Raw genomic sequence first — 18,629 nt, forward strand, 5'->3', positions numbered from 1 at the left:
ACTGCCGTCGCCACGACCTCTCCCACTGCCGTCGCCACGACCTCTCCCACTGCCGCCGCCACGACCTCTCCCACCTGAATGATGACGATCAATTGGCCGCGTGGGAAGTGGTGCCATGAAATGGCTGGCTGGTGCCACCACCCCTCGAAGAGGAGGAGCTCGACCCCCAAGCCGACTCCCCGCCAGGGAAGGTCTGTCCAGCAACACCTCGATCAAAGCAGAGTTACCATACGTCAACTTGTAGTCGATGCCGCCTGTATCATCCGCCACACAAAGTGTTGGATAGACCCCAGTGACAGTTCCCTGCGTTCCAATAGGCAGGATACCTCTGAACTTCGCGTAGACGACCCGGACGCCAGGCTTCTTCATCCATGATCGCTGGGTAGGGATGTTAGTTGGTGGTCTCTGATCGTTGTCGGAATGATACCGCTTCGTCTTCGTAGTCGAGTGTGTGGATGGACCCCAGGTTACAACGGAATCGAGGCCTTCCACCCCAGCAACAGACAAGCATTCATAAAAACCTTGTCCTGTGGCCGGTTGAAACAAACTTCTGCAAAACGGCTGTTGCATCTTCCATGAAAGGAACTGCTCAACTAGAGGCTTGATCTCCATGTCGTCCTGTTTGAAGGCCTCCGCCTTGATTCTCTCGGATTTGCGGAGTCCCTCCTCCATGTTATTGATGACGAAAGTCCATCGCTCATCCATCAGACGAAACGCTTCCAGTGCCTCATCGCTGTACAGGACCCCATGTCGTCCGCGTTTAGCCAGCCCAGTAGCATAGCTAGTCTCCTCGTTCACAGTGGTTGTGAAGCCCAGACCTACATCGAAGAGCTCTCGTTTACTGCCTATGCGAAGCCGGATGTTGCCGAACATCATTCTGACCAAGCGAGAAGGCCTATCCAGTGCCTTAGCGGCCTTATCCAAAGAATGCCAGTGGGTCATCAGACCTTCTACTTCAACCGGCTGCAGTCTATACTGGTCTGGGAAACAAACTGTGGCGAGGTGATTTGGGTCCAAGATTCCAGGGTAGCCGAAGCTCTTGTCCGACTCCGTGGACAACACCAGCGAACGTTCTGAGGCGCGGCGTCGCGGAGGAGTCCCGGTAGGGAAAAAGGCGACTGCGTTCAATCGCACCACTCGGGACTTCGTGGCGTAGTCCAACTCTAACGTGTCATGGTGCGAACGGTAAACCTCAGTAATGGGTAGCACGTGCAGTAGTACCTCGTTGAGGTCGATCTCTCCCAGTTCGTTTGGAAGCTTCCTCGATAACGCATCCGTAAAGTCAAGGAATTCTATTCCTTCCTGGACATAGCGAAGGTTCTCCTGTTCCAAGAATACCTGGAAGTGGACTCTGACGTCGAAGGGAAACAAAACCGCCGACTCGAATCCGACTGAGGAATTGGCAAAGTCAACTAGGTGCCAGATTCTTGTGTCATTGAAACCCGACAAACTCACTTATCACGCGTGCTCACAGACAGCACTTGCGCCATGGTACGATTGGGAAAGTCAATCTCCACAACAGGGGATTTGGCCTCGTGGATGCCCCGCCTTGTAGTGCCCCTTTGGAACGAGAGCAGCTCATTCAAGAAGTTCTTGAAGTAGTCAGAGTTCCATGTGAGCGGGGGATCGTAAACCAGGTACACAGACTGCAAGGTTGATGGATAGGAGTGCTTCAGCACTCCGGTCGCTAATTGAGCGCTTTGGAGCTGGTATGGAGCAGTTCCCATCCTTACCTTTCTGGTAACCATAGATTCTGACGACACCTTTAGCGGTACGGTAGGGAAGGTTGCGGGCTCGAGGCTGAGACCATAGGGCGCTCTGCTGACGTGAGGGCACTGCGAAGGCAGCGCTTCTAAAGCAGTCAGCCAGGGCGCCTCAACGCCGTGGGGCATCTCGACGACCACAGGTTGGTACTCCGTTGGAGGTGGAGAGTCAGGTAGCGGCGAGTTATCGCTTGCCGGTGTGCGGAATACAAACGACGTTCCGACCGCATTAGTCAACACATCCCTCTCAGATAGAGGGTGGACAAGGCGGGCAGCCTCCATTGCATCTTTCAGGCGGCGTTCATCGATGAAGGGGAGAAGGTACTTCCCTTTCCAGTCTGGCGTGTCAGGGGGCAGGTCCACCGGCACAACGTATGGATCAGGATAGAACTCGGATATGGGAGAGTCCTCCTCCATAAGACTCCAATACGTGCACGGTACCAAGCTTTTACTGTCTATCGGAAGCACTGACATCAGCTGCTCTTGCATCTCAAGCGGCCGACTACCATCGGGTGAGAGGAAAGCCTCTGGGAACTGCCAGCAGTCTGTGGTATACACGACATCTCTAGGCTCTCTGGACCGGAATTCCAGACGAGTATCCAGTTCGGAAGGCATCTCGTCGTGTTTGATGAGGTCGGGCTCATTCATTTCAGGTAGGAGGTACTCGCCGCTCATCTGCGGGAGCAGCTCAAGCATGTCAACTATGAATGGCCCATAATGGTAAGGAAAGAACCACGACCACGACGGACATCCCCTGAAGTAGTAGATGCACACCCATTGAATGCCATGCAGGTACTCTATGAAGAACTCCTGAATCTCAGCGCGTCCCGCAGGAGTGAAGAGGTTGATACCCAGCTTGAGGTAGTAGTAGCGCCACCGCAGCCAACGTCGGCTGACATCAGTCTTTGCGTCGGACAAATTGAGCTCTACATCCGCAACAATGCGAAAGAACAGCCGAAGAGAGTGCCAATCTACCTGGCCACAGTTCTTCATCAGCCATGGTTCGGTGGAGCCGGCAGTGGGGACGAAGTCGACGAGGTACTGGTGGTACAGGCTGTGGATTCTACCCATGTTGCCCTTTTTGATGGTGGCGACCTCCAACTCAGGTAGGAAGTCATTTCCACAGAGTAAACTTAGAATGATGAAGTCGTCAACTACCCTCTCGCCATCAAATCGGAACCGAAAACTGGAGACGTCACTATGACTGTTGATCTTAGTGAAGGAGATACAGAGGTACTGTCGAAGTATGCTGAGGTCCAGCAGTTGAAATTTTGCCTCACAAGTAAGGAGCCGGCTCCGTAGGACCCCATTCGCCTGCAATTAGTCGACACCCGAGGCTCACCTTGTCATTTGTAAAGTCGATCCGTTCCCTCAGAAGGAAGAAGTCATGCTCATGACAAGCCAGTCCCAGCATCAGCAGGTCAGCATCGAGTCCATGAATGCAATGCCGCAAGTTTCTGTTGGCAGCTGGCAACGTTTTTAGCTGCCGAATGAACGCAGCAATCTTGTGCTCCCCCTCGCCGCATGTGTTGGGCCCCGAGTAAATAACCTGTAGTCTTCTCCAAATAGGATCCGTCTCCATCAAGATAGCAATTGAGAACTGCAGGTATTGCTGTAATCTAAGCATAAACTCAGTTCCGGGAGTGATACAATTCGAATCGAATTTGAACTTGCTAGGCGGAATTCCTCTCAGCCTAGTGGCCGACTTGTAGCGCCTGGACCTTTGCTGGTTCAGCTTCGCCCGCGGAGCCACGCCGTCGACAGCGAGGTACAAAAGTTTTCGTGGCTTTGTCAGGTACACCAGCTGCGTGATGTAGTGGACCACGGCGAGCATCGCCTCCGTTTGGGAGTCATAGTACGTGAATCCCAGGCCGTTATGCGTTAAGGGGTGAATGAGACCGTTCAAATCGATGTAGAGGTTGTCGAATTCCTTTATGGAGACGTTATCTGTGAACGTTGGCCCCTCTCCCTCACCTAAATCGGTTAGAATTAACGGGTATCGTTCGCTAACAAATCTGAAGAAGCCTGAAATCCCCATCACGCCAGGTCGTTTATGCCAATATACATAGATAAGTGGGGGGTAAGCACAAGAGGAAGTCAATCACAACGTGACACTACAAACACTACTGAGACCCTAGTAGCAGAAAAACAGCAAATTTCAGAAGAGTAGAATGAAGGAAGGTCCAAGGAAGCGAACTCGGGTGGAACATAAGCACATCAAGGCCTCCACGCCTATCTCTCCAAAAACGGTACTCAAGACCGTGGAGAAGGCAGACGCTGATGATGATTCCAAGAAGCAGTGGAAGATCAAAGGCCTAGACCTGCTCCAGCAACTAACGGCAGCCCACAAGAGCAACCACAAGGATCTTGGGCTATTTGTCAGTCGTATGTCTGCCCACTGCCTTGAGGGCGTCTCACCTTGGAGGTCGATGGTGTATGCGGCCTCTAAGGCCGGGAACGTGATTTATCGGTTGGCATTGAAGTACAGTACTCCCGAAGCGAGGCTGGCGTACTTCGATCTCTTCGTACAGCCTGTTCGAGAGGGTAGCAAGCACTCAGTCTTCCTCGATTTGATTTCCAGTAGCACTGGAAAGTTCTTTTCTCAGAGTTTACTGAAGTACTCTCACAGGAACCAAGCTAAGGTGTTTTTCCAGGAGTTGGGGCAAGAAGCCAAGTCTCTCATAAACTCCGCCAACGGAGTTGAGACCCTCAACTATGCCTATGTGCTGTCCCAGCGATGCAAGGGCCTGTCACTGAGTAAGAAGGACATCAACCAGCTGATCGCTCGTCTGATGCTCAGCCCTGTTGCTCTAGTTCACGATCAACATGTCTTTGAGAAGGATATCAGGTCAACCTTGGCGAACTTCAAGGACAACAAGGACCCTGAGCTGCAAAAGACCTTCGCAGTTTCCATTAAGCAGCTTCGGAACTACCTGACCAAGCTGTTGGACAAAAACTCGCATAGACTCCGCATCGTTATGTGGATGCTCAGCATCTACTGCGACGTCGTTGATGACACTCTGAAGGAAGAAATCGCCACCATCATGTTTATGACGGACGACGAAGAGTCGAAGTTTGCTGTGGGGGAGATGGCCCAGCATCCTGAGGGATTGGAGGTGCTCACGTCGCTTGTAGGTGTGATGACCGCCCGCATGAAGAGAAGGATGCTTTCTGCTTTCAAGCGGTACAATCGGCTTCCCAATCTTCCCTTCTCAGCTGCCGGAAGCGCCTTCTTGGCGCGGTATCTGATGACTCTGGATGACAGCAAGGTGGCACTGGAAGTTTTGACCCCCTTCCTGTCATGCTGTGGCACTCCCGACGACTGCTTGCTCAGGCGAATCCTCTTCCATGAATGGGGGCATCAATTTTTGTTGTTCATCCTGGATTCTACTCACAGTCAAGTCTTCACCCCTCCACTCACCAGAGCACGACTTATGGCACCTGCGCCTACGACGCTAAAGGACGACGCGTCCCGGCTGCAAGGGTTGCGAGAAGCGGTGAAATCCGCCCTCCTGGACTTTTTCGTAAAGCATTTGAAGGTGAAGGCAGACGTGGACTTCGCCTTCAAGGAAAAAATTGGTCAGAAAGTTCTCTTGGTCGCTATGTCTGCAGACAAAGACGACGACATCGAGGCGGCAGTGCTGGCGATCTTCGATCGTAGAGCCTCGGGTGCTCTCAGCCCCGACCACCTCTTCAACTCGCTCATCTTCAGAAAGGCTGTCCATGCACTGGACTCCAAGGGACCCATCTCAGACGATTGCATGTCGCTCATCCAGAAACATCTTCAAACGCTGCTTCAGTCAGAGGGTGCTGCGGCCCTTCGCTTCCTTTGGACGTCCAAGCCCGAGAATCAAGAATGGTTGAAGAAGATCGGAATTCAGCAGGCTCTCAAGAAGGGCGACCTTGGAGAACGAGGCCAGGTTCTCGCTAAAGTTGTGAACTCTGTCTGATGTGTGGGGACTATAATTCGATCGAAATTACGAATAGGTATTCTTCCACAATGGTTAAAGAGACTGACAGGCAGTCGGCTAACACAACAGGCGGAAAGGGCGTAGCCGTCCCGACTGCGCCAGTGGTGCTTCCCTTCAGCCGTGATCTCTGCCTTGCTCTTGCTGCCTTGCTCGCCAGGAGTCGGTTCGGTGATTGTAAGAGGAGTGGGGGGTTAGTTTTGCAAGTAAAGAAGCACCTCAAGGAGGTCGCGAGCTCTGATTTTGAAGCCTGCGCTCTGCAGCTGCACCTATTGGTTCTCGGCATTCTGGGGCGTACATCTCGGGGCAACGAGCATATTGCCTGCGTCCTGCTGGATGTTCTACATAAATCGCGCGATGACGACACCAATGATGAGGCTTCGGCTCTCGTCGACCTCGACTTCAGCCATCTCAATGACTTCGCTTTCGTCCTCCAAGAGGACGTCTGGACCTCTGAAGGCGCCATGCAGGCGGATCCCAGAGGCGTGATCGTGGACAAGGCCTACGTGGACTTCTGTGTCTCATGTCAAGGACGATTTGACTCTTACCTGATGGCGATGTTATTGGCGGCGATGAAGGTCGCTGGAATGACGACAGCGGTTTCTACGACGGCGTTGTTTTGCAAGTCGTGGACTTTCGTAGAGAATCGTTGCGCACACGCCTTCCGAGTCTACCATAACTGCAAAGGCCATCATCAATTCCGGCGTGAAAAGATTCAATGGTATAGGGCTCTTTTTACGAGCAGCAATACCCATGGAATGATCGACTGTATGCAGGATCTCGAAATCGATTTGTGGTACGCCAATTTCGAGAAGGATTGCCCTCAGAGGGAGGATATTTTCGATCTTCTGGTGGCGTTGATGGGTCATTCGGACCCTATGGTCCAGAGTCGAGCCATAGTACTCTTCAATTGCTTTGTGGACTATCATGATTGGCAAGTTATGGTGCCTTTTGTTCCTCGGATTTCTTATCTTGGAGACGAGTTCCAGATTGAGGTTCTGCTTCCTAGGGGTGTGGATGTTGACGACATTCTCCTCGTCCTTCAAGCTCCGGCAGGTTCAGCCCACAGCGAGGCTTGCGTCTACTCCTACCATAATCTCGAGTGGGAGGCCACCCCTTCGGGGCACCGAGGCACATGCAGTCTCGGCTCCTTCTCCAAATGCGGTTTCTATGACTATCGTTTGATTCGTGGCGACGAAGAGCTGGGTTCCTGGGAAACGGTGCGCACTACTCTTCACACCATGAGGAAGCAGTCCAGCGCCTCTCTGTTTCCGCATCTCAAGGACCGCACGTCAAAGTTTGTGGCTGACTACCACTCCACTGTCGCTCACATCCTGGGCGGGGACTTGTCGCAGACAATTCCCGTTCAAGGTCGAGTCATTGTTCATAACGCGGCCATCCGCGCTGGCACGTTTCACGAGTTATTCCCTGACGCTCACCAGGCTGATGTGGACTACAAGAAGAAGACCTTCATTCACCGGGGGTCCTTCTCATCGGTTACGTCTATGTTGCCTGGCCTTGCCAAGCAGGGCGTGTCTATCCTCTACCTTATGGGCGCCCTCGAACGCGACAACGGCGAATCGAGTTTTAGCAATCACGGCGGTATTGAGTTCCAGCGACCGAATTCTTCTCCGTTCGCGGTTACGGATAGAGCTGCTCCCTGCAGCATGTTAGGGGACAGCGGCGACGTCAGGGATCTGGCGAACAAGGCTCGTTCGTACGGTATTGAGGTGGTTGTTGATGGGCTGTGTCGTATCAGCAGCAGTCAGTGCCACCGTAAGTATAGACCGGAGCACTTCGTGCAGACCATTGACGAAAAAGGCCGGAAGATGCCTCTCTGCGGGGGACTTGGTCGGAGCGTGCACCTGGAGGACACGAGCATGCTTAACTATAGGAAGGGCGCTGTCTGGCGTCTTACGGCGCAGGACCTCTCGAAGTGGGTGGCTGAGTTTGGCGTATCTGGCATTCACTTCGAGAACGCTTCGTTGGAGCCCATGTTGTTCGCTCGCGACACTAACGAGCTCCATCGTTGGGATGGTGACGGAATCGACCATTACACCGCTGAGGAACAGCTGCAAGGCGTAGTTTGCGGTGGGTTCGACAACAAGCAGTCTGGGTACTGGACTTCGGAGGTGTCTAACCACTGGCCTAACCCGTTCTTTGCTGTATTGACAAGAGAACTTTGGAAGCACAACCCGACTGCTCTGTTCCTCGGAGAGGTTAATGATTGCACGAAGATTCAGGGAGTCTCAAAGTCTGGTCTCTTACCAAAGGTCACCGGACTCTTGGAAAGTGTCGGTGCTATTGCTGGACGGAAATTGGCGAACGACGGATCCGTCGCTAAGGTAGCGTCGTCTCCTTTGCCCCTCAGTTCCTACATCCTATCCTGTCGGAAGAGCACCCTACAGGGAGGAATTGTGGTCACTGCTTCCGCGTCTCCTTCGGATCCGCTACCTGGGCTCTTCCTCGGACGTGCTGTCTGGCCCTTCGTTAACCTGCTCTTCTGGTTGCCTACTGTGCCCGGTACGCTTCTGGGGGAACAGGAAGGCAAGGTCTATAGACTGGATGGAGCTGCTCACTTCGACGTCGTGACAGATGAGTCGAAACCGGATGCTTTTCTAACATCTAATCGCTCTCGAGTTCGTAAGCTGAACTCCTCTTCTACCTTGGTTCACATGTCCCGTACGAAGTCGACTGTCTCTGCGATTTCCGACGCGGAGACATCCGAGGTGCACGTTGATACCTCTCCCATCACTCACGCTAAAGTATCCTGCAAGTCGAGCGGTTCTTCCCCATTCTGCCTCGTAAAAAATGTCGCGGACACCGTTTTGCCTAGCTTGTCTGCGCTAGAGGAGCAGTTCCGAAAGTGCTTAGGCCCTGATCTTGGCTTCGACATTCGCGAAATTGGAAAGCACTACGATCACTGCCGTCAAGTGAGGAATGTATTGCCACACTCTCCAGAGTCCGTTCTTCTTCCTATGAAGTCGGCTCCGGGTACCTTCGTCTTCGCGAATGTGACCAGCGTGTGCAGCTTCTATCTGGTCTTCTTGAACTTCACGGATCAGGAGGTCAACGTCACAGTAAGCATGACTGCTTTCCAAGACCTTTTCCTGGCGATGGGTGCGAGAACTGACACGGTGCTGAAGCAGACCTCGCCCTCGCCGCCTGGACCCTCCCAGATGTGGCGGATTGGGGAGGTCCTCGCGGAGGAGATGACGCGTAAACTTGTCCCTTTTGGGGCTGCAGTGACCGTATTCTGCAGAGTGGAGGAGGACATTCCTTTCAGCGAGCTTCTACAAGATGCATTGAAACGATTGGGCTCCAAGGCTCGCGAGGCACGTAACTTCTTCTCGAACAATACCGAGGGGGAGCTTCCCGCGTCTCTCTGTAAATCTGTCGTCTCGAACGCCTTTATCTCCGCGCTGATCAACGCCATTGTTGAGGAGAAGGATCTAGAGCAGCTGGTCGGAGTGCTGCAGGTCTACGCTTCCGCTATGGAAGTGTCGTTTACTGATGGCTCTCTCCCGTCCAACCTCTCCACCCGCCTCTTGGACCTGCTGACTGACGTCGGCTTGTTTTCCCGCAGATTCGACTCTTCGATATGTCCTGTTCGTGGACCAAAGCTGGGATCTCTCTTGATGGCCAAACTCAACGCGCTCGCTGCTCCACCTGCTGAGGGGGGTAGTCCTAAATGCATGATCCCGATGCTTGCTCAGCAGATCGTAGATCGCAGTCGAATGGGGCCGATTGTTTTTGTGACCACTGAACTTGGGAAGTGGTCCACGGTTGGCGGTCTCGGGGTCATGGTTGATGAGCTAACCACTACTCTGGCCTCAGAGCTTGGGCAAGAGATTTGGGTGATATCCCCCTACTACGATCGCAACCGCAAGGGTGAGCAAGGTTACCTGGTCAAGGACGACATTCACTATAAGTTCAACGTCAACGTCCGCATTGGAAGTGAAGACGTGACTCTCGGAGTGCACGACGGCTACGTCAACAACGTCCGTCTGCTGTTCATGCACAATCAGCGCTTCTTCCCTCACCCCTACCCAGACAACTCTCCGGAGGACGCTGTTCGCTTCCTAGTGGCAGTTGCGAAGGGCGCGTTGGAGACCATATGTCAGGTCCACTCCAAGGACGAAAGTCCGATGCCACAGGTAATCGTGAGCAATGATTGGCCTACCGGTCTCATCCCCGCCTATGGCAAGTCTCATTTTGGCGGTCTCTTCAACGATACGACGTTCTTTCATATCGTCCACAATATGAACCCTGCCTACGAAGGTCGGATTTACGCAAGCAGCGACCTGGCGCATATCCACGGCCTTGACAGGAATCTTCTCGTCGACCCCAACTGGAACAGTCCCGTCATCAACCCTTGCCGAGCCGTCCTCCTTACGACTGACCAGTGGGGTACTGTGAGTTTCTCGTACCGCGATGAGCTACGCGGAAGCAACGGAAAACCTGCCGCTAGTCCTCTGTCGCCTCTGCTTAACCGCTACTCCAACCCATTCGCTTTTCCCAACGGCATTCCTGTGCAACCTCGACTTGAAAAGTTGCGACAGGCTGGTTTTGTGGAGCATGCTGACGCAAAGGCCTACTTGCAAACCAAATTCTTTGGATTCCAGACGCCTGATCACGATATTCCTCTGTTCGCATTCATCGGTCGAATCACAAGCCAGAAGGGCGTCCATCTCATACTCGAGGGCTGTGAGAACCTTTTCCACAGGTACAACTTCAGAATCCAGGTTCTCGTTGGTGGCATGGTCAACTGGAAGGACCCCTACAGCAAGCGCTGCGGCAATCTGATGCAGAATCTGAGAGCCCGGTTCCCCTTCTGCTTCTGGGCCGATCCTGATGCGTTCTTCGTAGATGGGCCCGCCGTCAATCTGGGAGCAGACTTCGCTCTGATGCCTTCCATGTTCGAGCCTGGTGGTATTGTGCAGCATGAGTTCTTCGTAGCGAGCACCCCAGTGATCGCGTTCAAGACCGGAGGTTTGGCTGATAGTGTGTTCGAGTTCAGAGAAGACTCGGGTACTGGCTGCGGTTTCACGTTTGAATCGTACAACCTGGGCGACTACCTTTACGCCGTTGAGAGGTCCCTTCGAGTTTTCAAGAATAAGCAAGCCTACGCGCTGCTGAGGGAGAACGCGGCCAATGCCGTCATGGCGTCAGAAGTGGTGGCTCGTGCCTGGCTCGAGGAGTTCTGTCGCCTCCGGAGGAAGTTGCCTTACAACAATACCGAGATCTCGAAGCTCATGACAGGCTTGCCGAAAGTCTGTGCCTCGCTGTGGGACAGTGAAGACGTGCGTGTAGAGGTCACGCCACTGCGATCGTCTAAGGTTCCTGATAGAGCTGAGGCCTATCCTGTCGAGGTGGCTAGCACCAAGTTAGCTCGTATTCGCTATTCTCCACCGGTTGACCGACCGAAACCTAGGGTCGTCACCGTTGCGGGATCCTTCGATGATTGGCAGGTTCGTCGCGCCCTGACCTGGGAGCCATCTCAGAACTGCTTTGTCCTTCCACTCGCGGTTTCTGCTGGGGAATACCTGTACAAGCTCATTGTTGATGGCACCTGGATCTGCAACCCTCGCGATAGAACCGTTCGGGACAAGCATGGTGTCGAGAATTCTGTCTTGGAGGTACCTGCTGACCTGTAGAATATCAAGTTTTCAATGCATATACTCCCTGTACAGCTATGAATTTTCACTGAATAGTTGAATGTAACGAACGTAAGCGTCAGCATGAAGCGTGTCGCGGCTTTTATATCATGAAAGTTTCATGGAAGTGTCAGGACTGAGGTACAAACATGGTACAGCCTAGCAGCTCTCCGGACAGACGCAGCAACAGACCAGCGGCGGCATTGGGACACATTGGGTGTACACTTGGGGCGGCGGGTAGTACAGACACTGCACGTAGGCTTGCTGAGGAACCATGATGCAACAGCACTTCTTAGGTTTCTTTGGTTTCTTTATGGTCAGCTGACCACTGAACTGGATGTTGCTCGTGCACTGGTCTGTGTTGACTGATAGCGGGACCCACTGTTGCCTCCACCTCCACAGCTGCACTCGCACATGAATCTTCTATTACGTGTATGAGTCAGCCACATCGGCAACAAGATAAGACCGAGATAAGGTCGAGATAAGCTTAAAAGCGAAGCACAGATCAATACGGAGTCCCGCAAAGCACAGATCAATACGTCTTCTCATCCAGAAGAACGGCTTTTGAGGTCGCAAATCGCGAAAAGCCGTGATGGTCCGAAAAAAGCGATCAGGCTCCGTAGGGTCGGCTGCCAAACGGGGGGATAGCCCCTTTTGGGCCCCGAAGGCCAACGTAGTGTCGGAGCATTTGCTCCAAGAAGTAACAGACTTGGTGACGATCTACCCGTCGCAGGTGGTAGTGCTGGGTCGCGATCGCGGGCTGGGGAAGCACGTACGAGAGGCTATCTCGGACCACTTGATGCCAGGAGTGTTTCAAGAGGCTGTTCCGTCTTTCGACAAAAGAAAGGACATGGTGTTGGAGGCGTTGCAGTTGCCACCATTAGGAGTCGAGAGGGCCCGGATGGGCTTTCTAGAGTTCTACTCCAGAGAAAGGCACGACCTGAATCGCAAAGACCTTGTACACGTCGAACTTCTGCTAACGGGATCTATTTATATTGGTCCGCCTCTTCCAGAGTGGTGGGACAAGAAGGGGTGCTCAGGGCGGGTGAACGGCGCCATTGTTGACCTCGTCTTCGGAGGGGGATACCCTGCTGAGGCGCCTTGCGTGACGGTTTTCAGCAACAAGCGTCTGTCCTCCGAGGATAGACAACAGAACGTTGCACTCATGGAATCGTGGTGGGCGACCTGGACGGTGGAAGCCGATAGATCGGTCTTTGACGTTAGTGACAGATGTACTCTTACCCAGTTGATCGGGATTGTCGAGGCGATGCTATCGCTACCCGAGAACATGGAAATTGCACCTTCGACTCCGGAGTTACCCGTCTCCACTGCACCTCGTTGTGACACTGCTCTCTCCGCCAAAGCCGCTGCAATCCAAGCAGATGTGGATATATGTTGGGTACATTCATCCTTGGAGTCTGAGGATGAAATCCGATCAGAGGAAGATAGTGATACTGGAGAGTCGAAGCTCAGGCTGGTGGACTTCCTTCAACTCCACAGCTCCGAACCCCCTGTGATAACGCCGGACTCCAGACCCAATAGCCGCCGCAACTCGGTACAACTGACGGCTCAGTTGTCCCTGCCGCCCCCTAATGACTTCGCTGGTGTATCGAAAGTCCTGCTGCCAGACGACCAGTTTGAAAACTGTTCAGAGTTGAGGAGGACGCCCTTTGGGCTGCTACTGGAGGCAACCAACAAGGTAGACCAGAAACGGTACCTGCTGGATGTTGTCTGTCTGGGCGACCTCTCCGAAGTAGTCGCTAACGCACTACTCGAGTCTACCATGCGCTTGGCAGCGCTGTCTAATGCGTTTGTATCTAGATACTTTAACAGTTGGATTACCGTCTGCTCCACGACTAACAAGCTTTTGGAGCTGACAGCAGGTTACCCCAACAAGAGATCGATCTCCGGTAGAGATAGCAAAGCCTCCGTGATGCAGTTATGCCTGACGGTGACGCCGTCTGGGCCGAATATGTCACTCGCCGCCTGCTTAAGATCCCTCAGCAGATGGCGTTGATCTCGCAGTACGAGTCGCACCCTGCTTGCGTCTCCCTGAAGCAGGCAGTCGAGTCACGCATGTTCGTGGGTGACTACATATCCATCCTCTCCGCTGTGGACCAAATAGCTAGCGCGATTAAGGCGATGCACTCTTGTAAGAAGAGTTTTCTTGGCCTTACTGCCGAAACTGTCTACGTCCAGCGGGTCGACGGCGCGGTCCGCTTATCGGTACTTGACCAGTCCCACACCAGAGACGTGACTTTGGCGGTGTACAGAGGATTGGGCGCCGTGGAGACGGTTGACTTCGCCGCGTCTTTGGTGCTGGATAGCTCTGACTACAAAGAGCACCTCACTGCGAAATGGGTTGAACAAGTAGCTAGAGACGTGTTCCCCGCACGATTTCTGGACGCTTGTCTAGTCCCCACATCGATGCTTCCCTACTTGCCTGCCGAGTACCTGGACGACGATGCGTGGACAGAGAAGATGGATATCTGGGCATTAGGCGTGATTTGGGTTGAGCTTCTGGCAGGTCCATTCGAATCTGAAGCGGATCGCGTGTTTACGTTGCTTCAAGCGGCTCACAGACGCGTCATCCCATTTGCAAATACCATAGAGCCCTTGGTGAGGTCTGACTCCTCCCGCAACACAGACACTAGAGCTTCTTATGTCTGTGTTCGACTCGAACCCTACACTGAGGCCGACCTGCAACGGGCTTCAGTCGTTTGCAGTGCCAGTTCCGGAGCAAGAGCACATGGAAGTCGTGAGCGATTTCTGGGCTGCCAATGCAGTTCGTCGCTCGAGTTGGCAGTGCGAAGCTACCGTACATCTCCTACTGCATTCAGAAACTATTCTCCGGCAACCAGTCCAAAGGTCCCGAACCTCCAAGCCTCGACTACGCCCACTGCTTCTTGGAGACCTGCGTCATGCACCGTGTAAGGAAACTGCTCCTGAAGCACGGCTTCCAGTACGCCCCACTTCCAGGGTTGTGGCCCTTCAGATCGCGGTCACTGTTGCCGTTCGTGGAGTCTAGGTGGCTAACGGAGAGTGGCGGAGTGCTGTGCTCCTACAGAACGCCGTTAATACCGCTCATGCAGTTGGATCTGCCTCGCGTGGGCAGTTGTCGTCTCTCTGAGAGGGGCGTCGTTCGTGCTGCCTTGGTTCTCAAGCGGAAGGACGAAGGGGTGTGCGCCTCGCAAACTCGCCTGGAATGCGTCGAGGGCATTTTTCCGTTTCTTGCGGATCTTCTAGGCATTTACCGAGATTGGAGTCTCACTGTTTGCTTTCCTAAGCTCGCAGTACACCTGATGCATCAGCTTTTCGCAGTGGGCGTTCGTCTACCTGGCCTCGCCGCCCACCTCTGTTCCTTGATCCACGAGATATCACATGCCAGGACTCGACGTCGATATGACCGACTCGTGTACGCTCTTCAAGCCTTCCACCTGATTCTACAGATGAGTAATAAAGCGGAACCATTCCTTCCTCATCGAGACACTCTTGGTGACTACGCATTGAAGTGGCTGGGCAGCGGCGGGCAACTCTCTCCTCGTGCGCTGCTCAGCTCGTTTGTTGACCTGGGCCTTCCAATTTTCGTGACATCAGGGGACATGACGCTGGAGGAACTGGCTACATCCAGTCTGAGGTGGAGCAAGGCTGTCATCGAGCTGAATTCGGGTGCGCAAGGAGCTGTCGCCAAGACAGTGGACGTCGTCAAGGAAGCGGTTTCCGTTCTGGGCCTCCCGTCCTTCAAAATTCATTGTCGGTTACTGACACCAGAAGCATTACTCGACCCCCGAGTGAATGTTGACTCCTGCAGCATGTACTGCGCGGTGCATTGCGGAGACACCGTTGTCTGTGCTGGAGGACAACTCGCACCCTCTTTCTCTGCTGAAGTGGCAGAAGTGAAGCCTGAGGTTACAGATTGGCCGTATCGACCTCAGAAGAGAACAACGGTCTCAACCGTCGATGAGGCGACGTTCTTCCTCGACTTCATCCTAGACGCGCAAAGCACTCGTCTAGCCGAAGCCCACACCTTGCAGAAGCTGTGGTCTCCTTATTGCGTAGTGCTGTCCCAGCACGAAGACCTTCTTCCCTTGGCATTCGAGCTGTTGCACAAGCTACGGTCCTCTGGTGTTCGAGTTGCCCAGTTGCCTGCGCCGTGCTTCGACCTCAGTTTTGTCCGGCAGACCCTTCGATCAGCAGACGTCAACTTAATGGCGGTAGTTATGCGGAAGAAACGGGATGAGGACCTTCAATTCCGGATAGAGTCTTTGACCAGCCAGGAGGAGGCCGTCTATGTCACCTCTGTCGATATGGCCATCATGGACGTTCTGAGGAGACACAAAGGTAGCCGAACGTCTGAATGAAGTAAGTCTAGAATGTTATCAGTCGATATGGGAGACACAAAGGTAACCGAACATCTGAGTGAAGTTGAAGTCTAGAATGTTTTCAATGCCCAAAACCGTATATGCTTCAATTCGTGCTCCTCGTGGCAGGATGCTTGGCTGCCTCTCTGACGGCCACTCTTCGCATCTCTGACCTCCACAACCACCTTTTGATGGTAGGACGGACCAGTTCTGGGTACTTCGCTCAACACGTCAACCGTCCTCTAATGAATGAGAGCCTCACGAAGCATAAGGGCTGCGTGGCACAGCTGCAAGGGGAGGCGGGCAGCCATGAGACTGCTGTGGACGTAACCGGTATCTTTAGTTTGTAAGGATCCGAAATCACTCAACACAGCGATGTCGAGCCTGGAAAATACATACTCTCTGTTCGGTGCCCTCTACTGGAGTACCCTCGGAACTCAGTACTTATCACCCACTCAGGTGATCCTAAGATCACGCTGATGGATTTTGCAGACCGGGCCGTAGGAGATCTGTCAAACCCTCCGATACTGGTTCCCTTGGGCGCCGTATCCACGAATGTGCACCCAGACCCCTCTGTGTCGCTTCTTGGCCTCCTGAAAAACCCTATGGTGATCGGTGGACTGGTTGTGCTCTTTTTCATGTTCGGCATGCCCTTCATCTGGAATCAAATGGATGAAGAAGACATTCAAGCCATCAGCCAACAACGACAAGAGGCATCATATGCACATTGTTTCACACCGCTAAAAACTCCCTAGGTCTCGAGCTCGAGTATGTCCAACAGCTGTTGGGCAACCTCCATACGCAACTTTCTCTTGCTTGATGCTTGTGCTCTCGGAGTTGGGGTTGGGTGAAGGCCATAATTAGGTCGCGCTGGAGGGGCCGATCTTTGCTTTCGAGTGAATTTCTCGTGCTCCAGTGCGTTGTAAGGCAGGGGCGCTGACTGTTGCTTCAGCGGCTGCACTGGTGGCGCTGGCTGTCGCTTCAGCGGCTGCACTGGTGGCGCTGGCTGTCGCTTCAGCGGCTGCACTGGTGGCGCTGGCTGTTGCTTCTGTCGCGCTGACTGTTGCTTCTGTCGCGTCTTCACAGACCTTGATCTTGGCGTGGGAATGACAGGTAAGCCTGCTTCGACCGGCTTCTGTTGGTCTCTACGCAGGTGATATACTCTTTCTTGGCGGTTTGGATACGACGCGGGAGCTTCGGGCCAAGGGGAATTGGAATTAGGGGGAGGGACCCGAGTGGAGGAAGAAGAGAACTTGTCTATTTGACTCCACTTTATGGTGCCCAGAATGTCCTCCACCCGCAGTCCAGGGTCGAGACCGACAAGCAGCGAGTTCCCTGTTCGAGAATCAGGCACTGTATGACTGCTTCTGAAACCTCTCACAGAATAGCCTGTGTATATCACTCTGAATGACAGTGGATTCCTTTGCCCCGTCTCCAACGGTATCGTGCCCTAGTATGGCAATCTTGAGCATCCCCTCGGGGACTAGTTTCAACTTCCCCTTGTACGAGAGGTCATTATTCTGGTGGAGAAGGCTCAAATCAAATGTGCTCTCGCCGACCGCCAAGCCTGCCTCATTCACGGCACGGAAAGTAATTTCTCGGTACGTATCAGCAGGCGTGAGTTCGATCTTTTGGTAAAAATCTCCTGGCTTTGTCTCTCCCTCTCCGTTGAAGTCGAATTTTACCTCGCCGATCTCGGTTGCGATATGCATTGTCCCATGGAAGTCGAAATCAATTTTCGACAGCGACTTAACAGTGACATCTAATTGCCGCAGCTTTCGCATGGGGACTAATGGATGCGACATCCTAGAAAAAACTATTTTTTGTTGGAACAATGGTTGTTATGTGCCTCATCTCCTTAGTGATCTCAGGACGGAGTCCTGACCCTCGTGAAGTCGCTTTATGGTGACTGTTGGAACAATGGTTGTTATGTGCCTCATCTCCTTAGTGATTTCAGGACGGAGTCCTGACCCTCGTGAAGTCGCTTTATGTTGACTGTTGGAACAAGTGATACAGGTATATCTATATTATCTATTTCATGCAGCTGTGTTGTCATCCCAACGAAAAGAGTAACTACATTCTGTTGGTTGCGTCAACAATCCTGCCGACTCGAAAGCCGACGAAATTCGAGAGGCTTAGGGAGAGAGCTGCCAGTGTTGGCAAGCAAGTGGAGGACAAGTGGGATTCTCTGTTGTCGGCCGTAAGACCGGCTTCCGGACCTGCTAAGCGCCCTTCTACGTCTGTGGGGGGGCCCGTCGAGGAACTCGACTCGTCCTGTGAGGAGATTGTGTTTGACCGGAGTGGGCTAGCTTCAGTGCCTGATTGCTCTGAGGCGAACCCTGAGGATTTGACCGTCTACGAAGACATTGATGAAAAAGACATGCAGCCCCCATTGCCCCCTATGCGGCCACAAACGTCCTCCGTGGTGTCTGTGCCGACGAGACCACCCATCGAACCTCCGACCATTCCACTTCCTCCAATTCCCTCTGATGACTATGAAGTCCCTGTTAGCGGTTGTGGCTACATCAGCATGAATGGGATGGAATTCAATCCTCAGAAGGTGAGTTGTGAAGACACCACGAGACCCGTGCCATCCAATGAGATCCTGGCCGACTCTATTGAAGACATATCGCAGTACGAAACAATGGAAACTTCCATACCCCCTCACACTTACCCCTACAGCGTGGTGTGCAAGACGAAACCATCACCACCCATCACTGCCATTCACACAACTGCAGTTCCAGATCACTACGACACGCCTGCCCCGATTCTGCCACATCCATTCCCCTCCGAGCTACTGACCCCCACGGCGAGGGCGGGGAGGGGAGGGCGTCTTGGGGTTGAAGAAAAACGGGGGGGGGGGGGGGGGGGGGGGGGGGG

The 18,629-nt window shown here is 53.4% G+C and overlaps 7 protein-coding genes across 14 annotated transcripts; 5 read left to right on the plus strand and 2 right to left on the minus strand.

The window, feature by feature from the left end:
- Positions 1 to 88: 88 nt before the first annotated feature.
- On the minus strand, positions 89 to 3,801 carry KVP17_002349 (uncharacterized protein; the record flags this gene model as incomplete). Of its 3 annotated transcripts, XM_068518530.1 has the most annotated exons (4): positions 177 to 1,426; positions 1,456 to 3,077; positions 3,106 to 3,710; positions 3,738 to 3,801. In XM_068518530.1, coding segments are annotated over 4 exons (3,541 nt in total), but the record flags the coding sequence as incomplete, so codon positions are not given. The 3 variants fall into 3 exon arrangements, with proteins under 3 accessions (XP_068374144.1, XP_068374142.1, XP_068374143.1); XM_068518532.1 differs by lacking the exons at positions 1,456 to 3,077; positions 3,106 to 3,710; positions 3,738 to 3,801 and having other exon boundaries at positions 89 to 207; positions 228 to 876; XM_068518531.1 differs by lacking the exon at positions 177 to 1,426 and having other exon boundaries at positions 1,452 to 3,077; positions 3,106 to 3,801.
- A 133-nt stretch (positions 3,802 to 3,934) lies between these two features.
- KVP17_002344 (uncharacterized protein) lies at positions 3,935 to 5,713 on the plus strand (the record flags this gene model as incomplete). The annotated part of the gene is made up of 1 exon (XM_068518518.1): positions 3,935 to 5,713. The coding sequence occupies one exon, from the start codon at positions 3,935 to 3,937 to the stop codon at positions 5,711 to 5,713; it is 1,779 nt and encodes a 592-aa protein (XP_068374132.1).
- A 50-nt stretch (positions 5,714 to 5,763) lies between these two features.
- KVP17_002347 (uncharacterized protein) lies at positions 5,764 to 11,388 on the plus strand (the record flags this gene model as incomplete). The annotated part of the gene is made up of 1 exon (XM_068518525.1): positions 5,764 to 11,388. One exon carries the CDS (start codon positions 5,764 to 5,766, stop codon positions 11,386 to 11,388), a length of 5,625 nt encoding a protein of 1,874 aa, XP_068374139.1.
- Positions 11,389 to 11,980: 592 nt separating this feature from the next.
- Positions 11,981 to 15,749, plus strand: KVP17_002345 (uncharacterized protein; the record flags this gene model as incomplete). Of its 4 annotated transcripts, XM_068518522.1 has the most annotated exons (5): positions 11,981 to 12,607; positions 12,635 to 13,298; positions 13,328 to 14,007; positions 14,036 to 14,146; positions 14,175 to 15,749. In XM_068518522.1, 5 exons carry the CDS (start codon positions 11,981 to 11,983, stop codon positions 15,747 to 15,749), a joined length of 3,657 nt encoding a protein of 1,218 aa, XP_068374136.1.
- Positions 15,750 to 15,850: 101 nt separating this feature from the next.
- KVP17_002346 (uncharacterized protein) lies at positions 15,851 to 16,504 on the plus strand (the record flags this gene model as incomplete). Of its 2 annotated transcripts, none has more annotated exons than XM_068518523.1 (2): positions 15,851 to 16,095; positions 16,123 to 16,504. In XM_068518523.1, 2 exons carry the CDS (start codon positions 15,851 to 15,853, stop codon positions 16,502 to 16,504), a joined length of 627 nt encoding a protein of 208 aa, XP_068374137.1.
- A 591-nt stretch (positions 16,505 to 17,095) lies between these two features.
- Positions 17,096 to 17,554, minus strand: KVP17_002350 (uncharacterized protein; the record flags this gene model as incomplete). Its single annotated transcript, XM_068518533.1, has 1 exon — positions 17,096 to 17,554. The coding sequence occupies one exon, from the start codon at positions 17,552 to 17,554 to the stop codon at positions 17,096 to 17,098; it is 459 nt and encodes a 152-aa protein (XP_068374145.1).
- A 233-nt stretch (positions 17,555 to 17,787) lies between these two features.
- Positions 17,788 to 18,629, plus strand: KVP17_002348 (uncharacterized protein; the record flags this gene model as incomplete). Of its 2 annotated transcripts, none has more annotated exons than XM_068518529.1 (1): positions 17,788 to 18,629. In XM_068518529.1, a coding segment is annotated over one exon (842 nt), but the record flags the coding sequence as incomplete, so codon positions are not given. The 2 variants fall into 2 exon arrangements, with proteins under 2 accessions (XP_068374141.1, XP_068374140.1); XM_068518528.1 differs by having other exon boundaries at positions 17,788 to 18,588.

The sequence above is a fragment of a genome (assembly GCF_019968985.1).
Source record: "MAG: Porospora cf. gigantea B chromosome Unknown PgB_NODE_431_length_18629_cov_120.781, whole genome shotgun sequence".
Classification (NCBI taxonomy): Eukaryota; Apicomplexa; class Conoidasida; order Eugregarinorida; family Porosporidae; genus Porospora; species Porospora cf. gigantea B.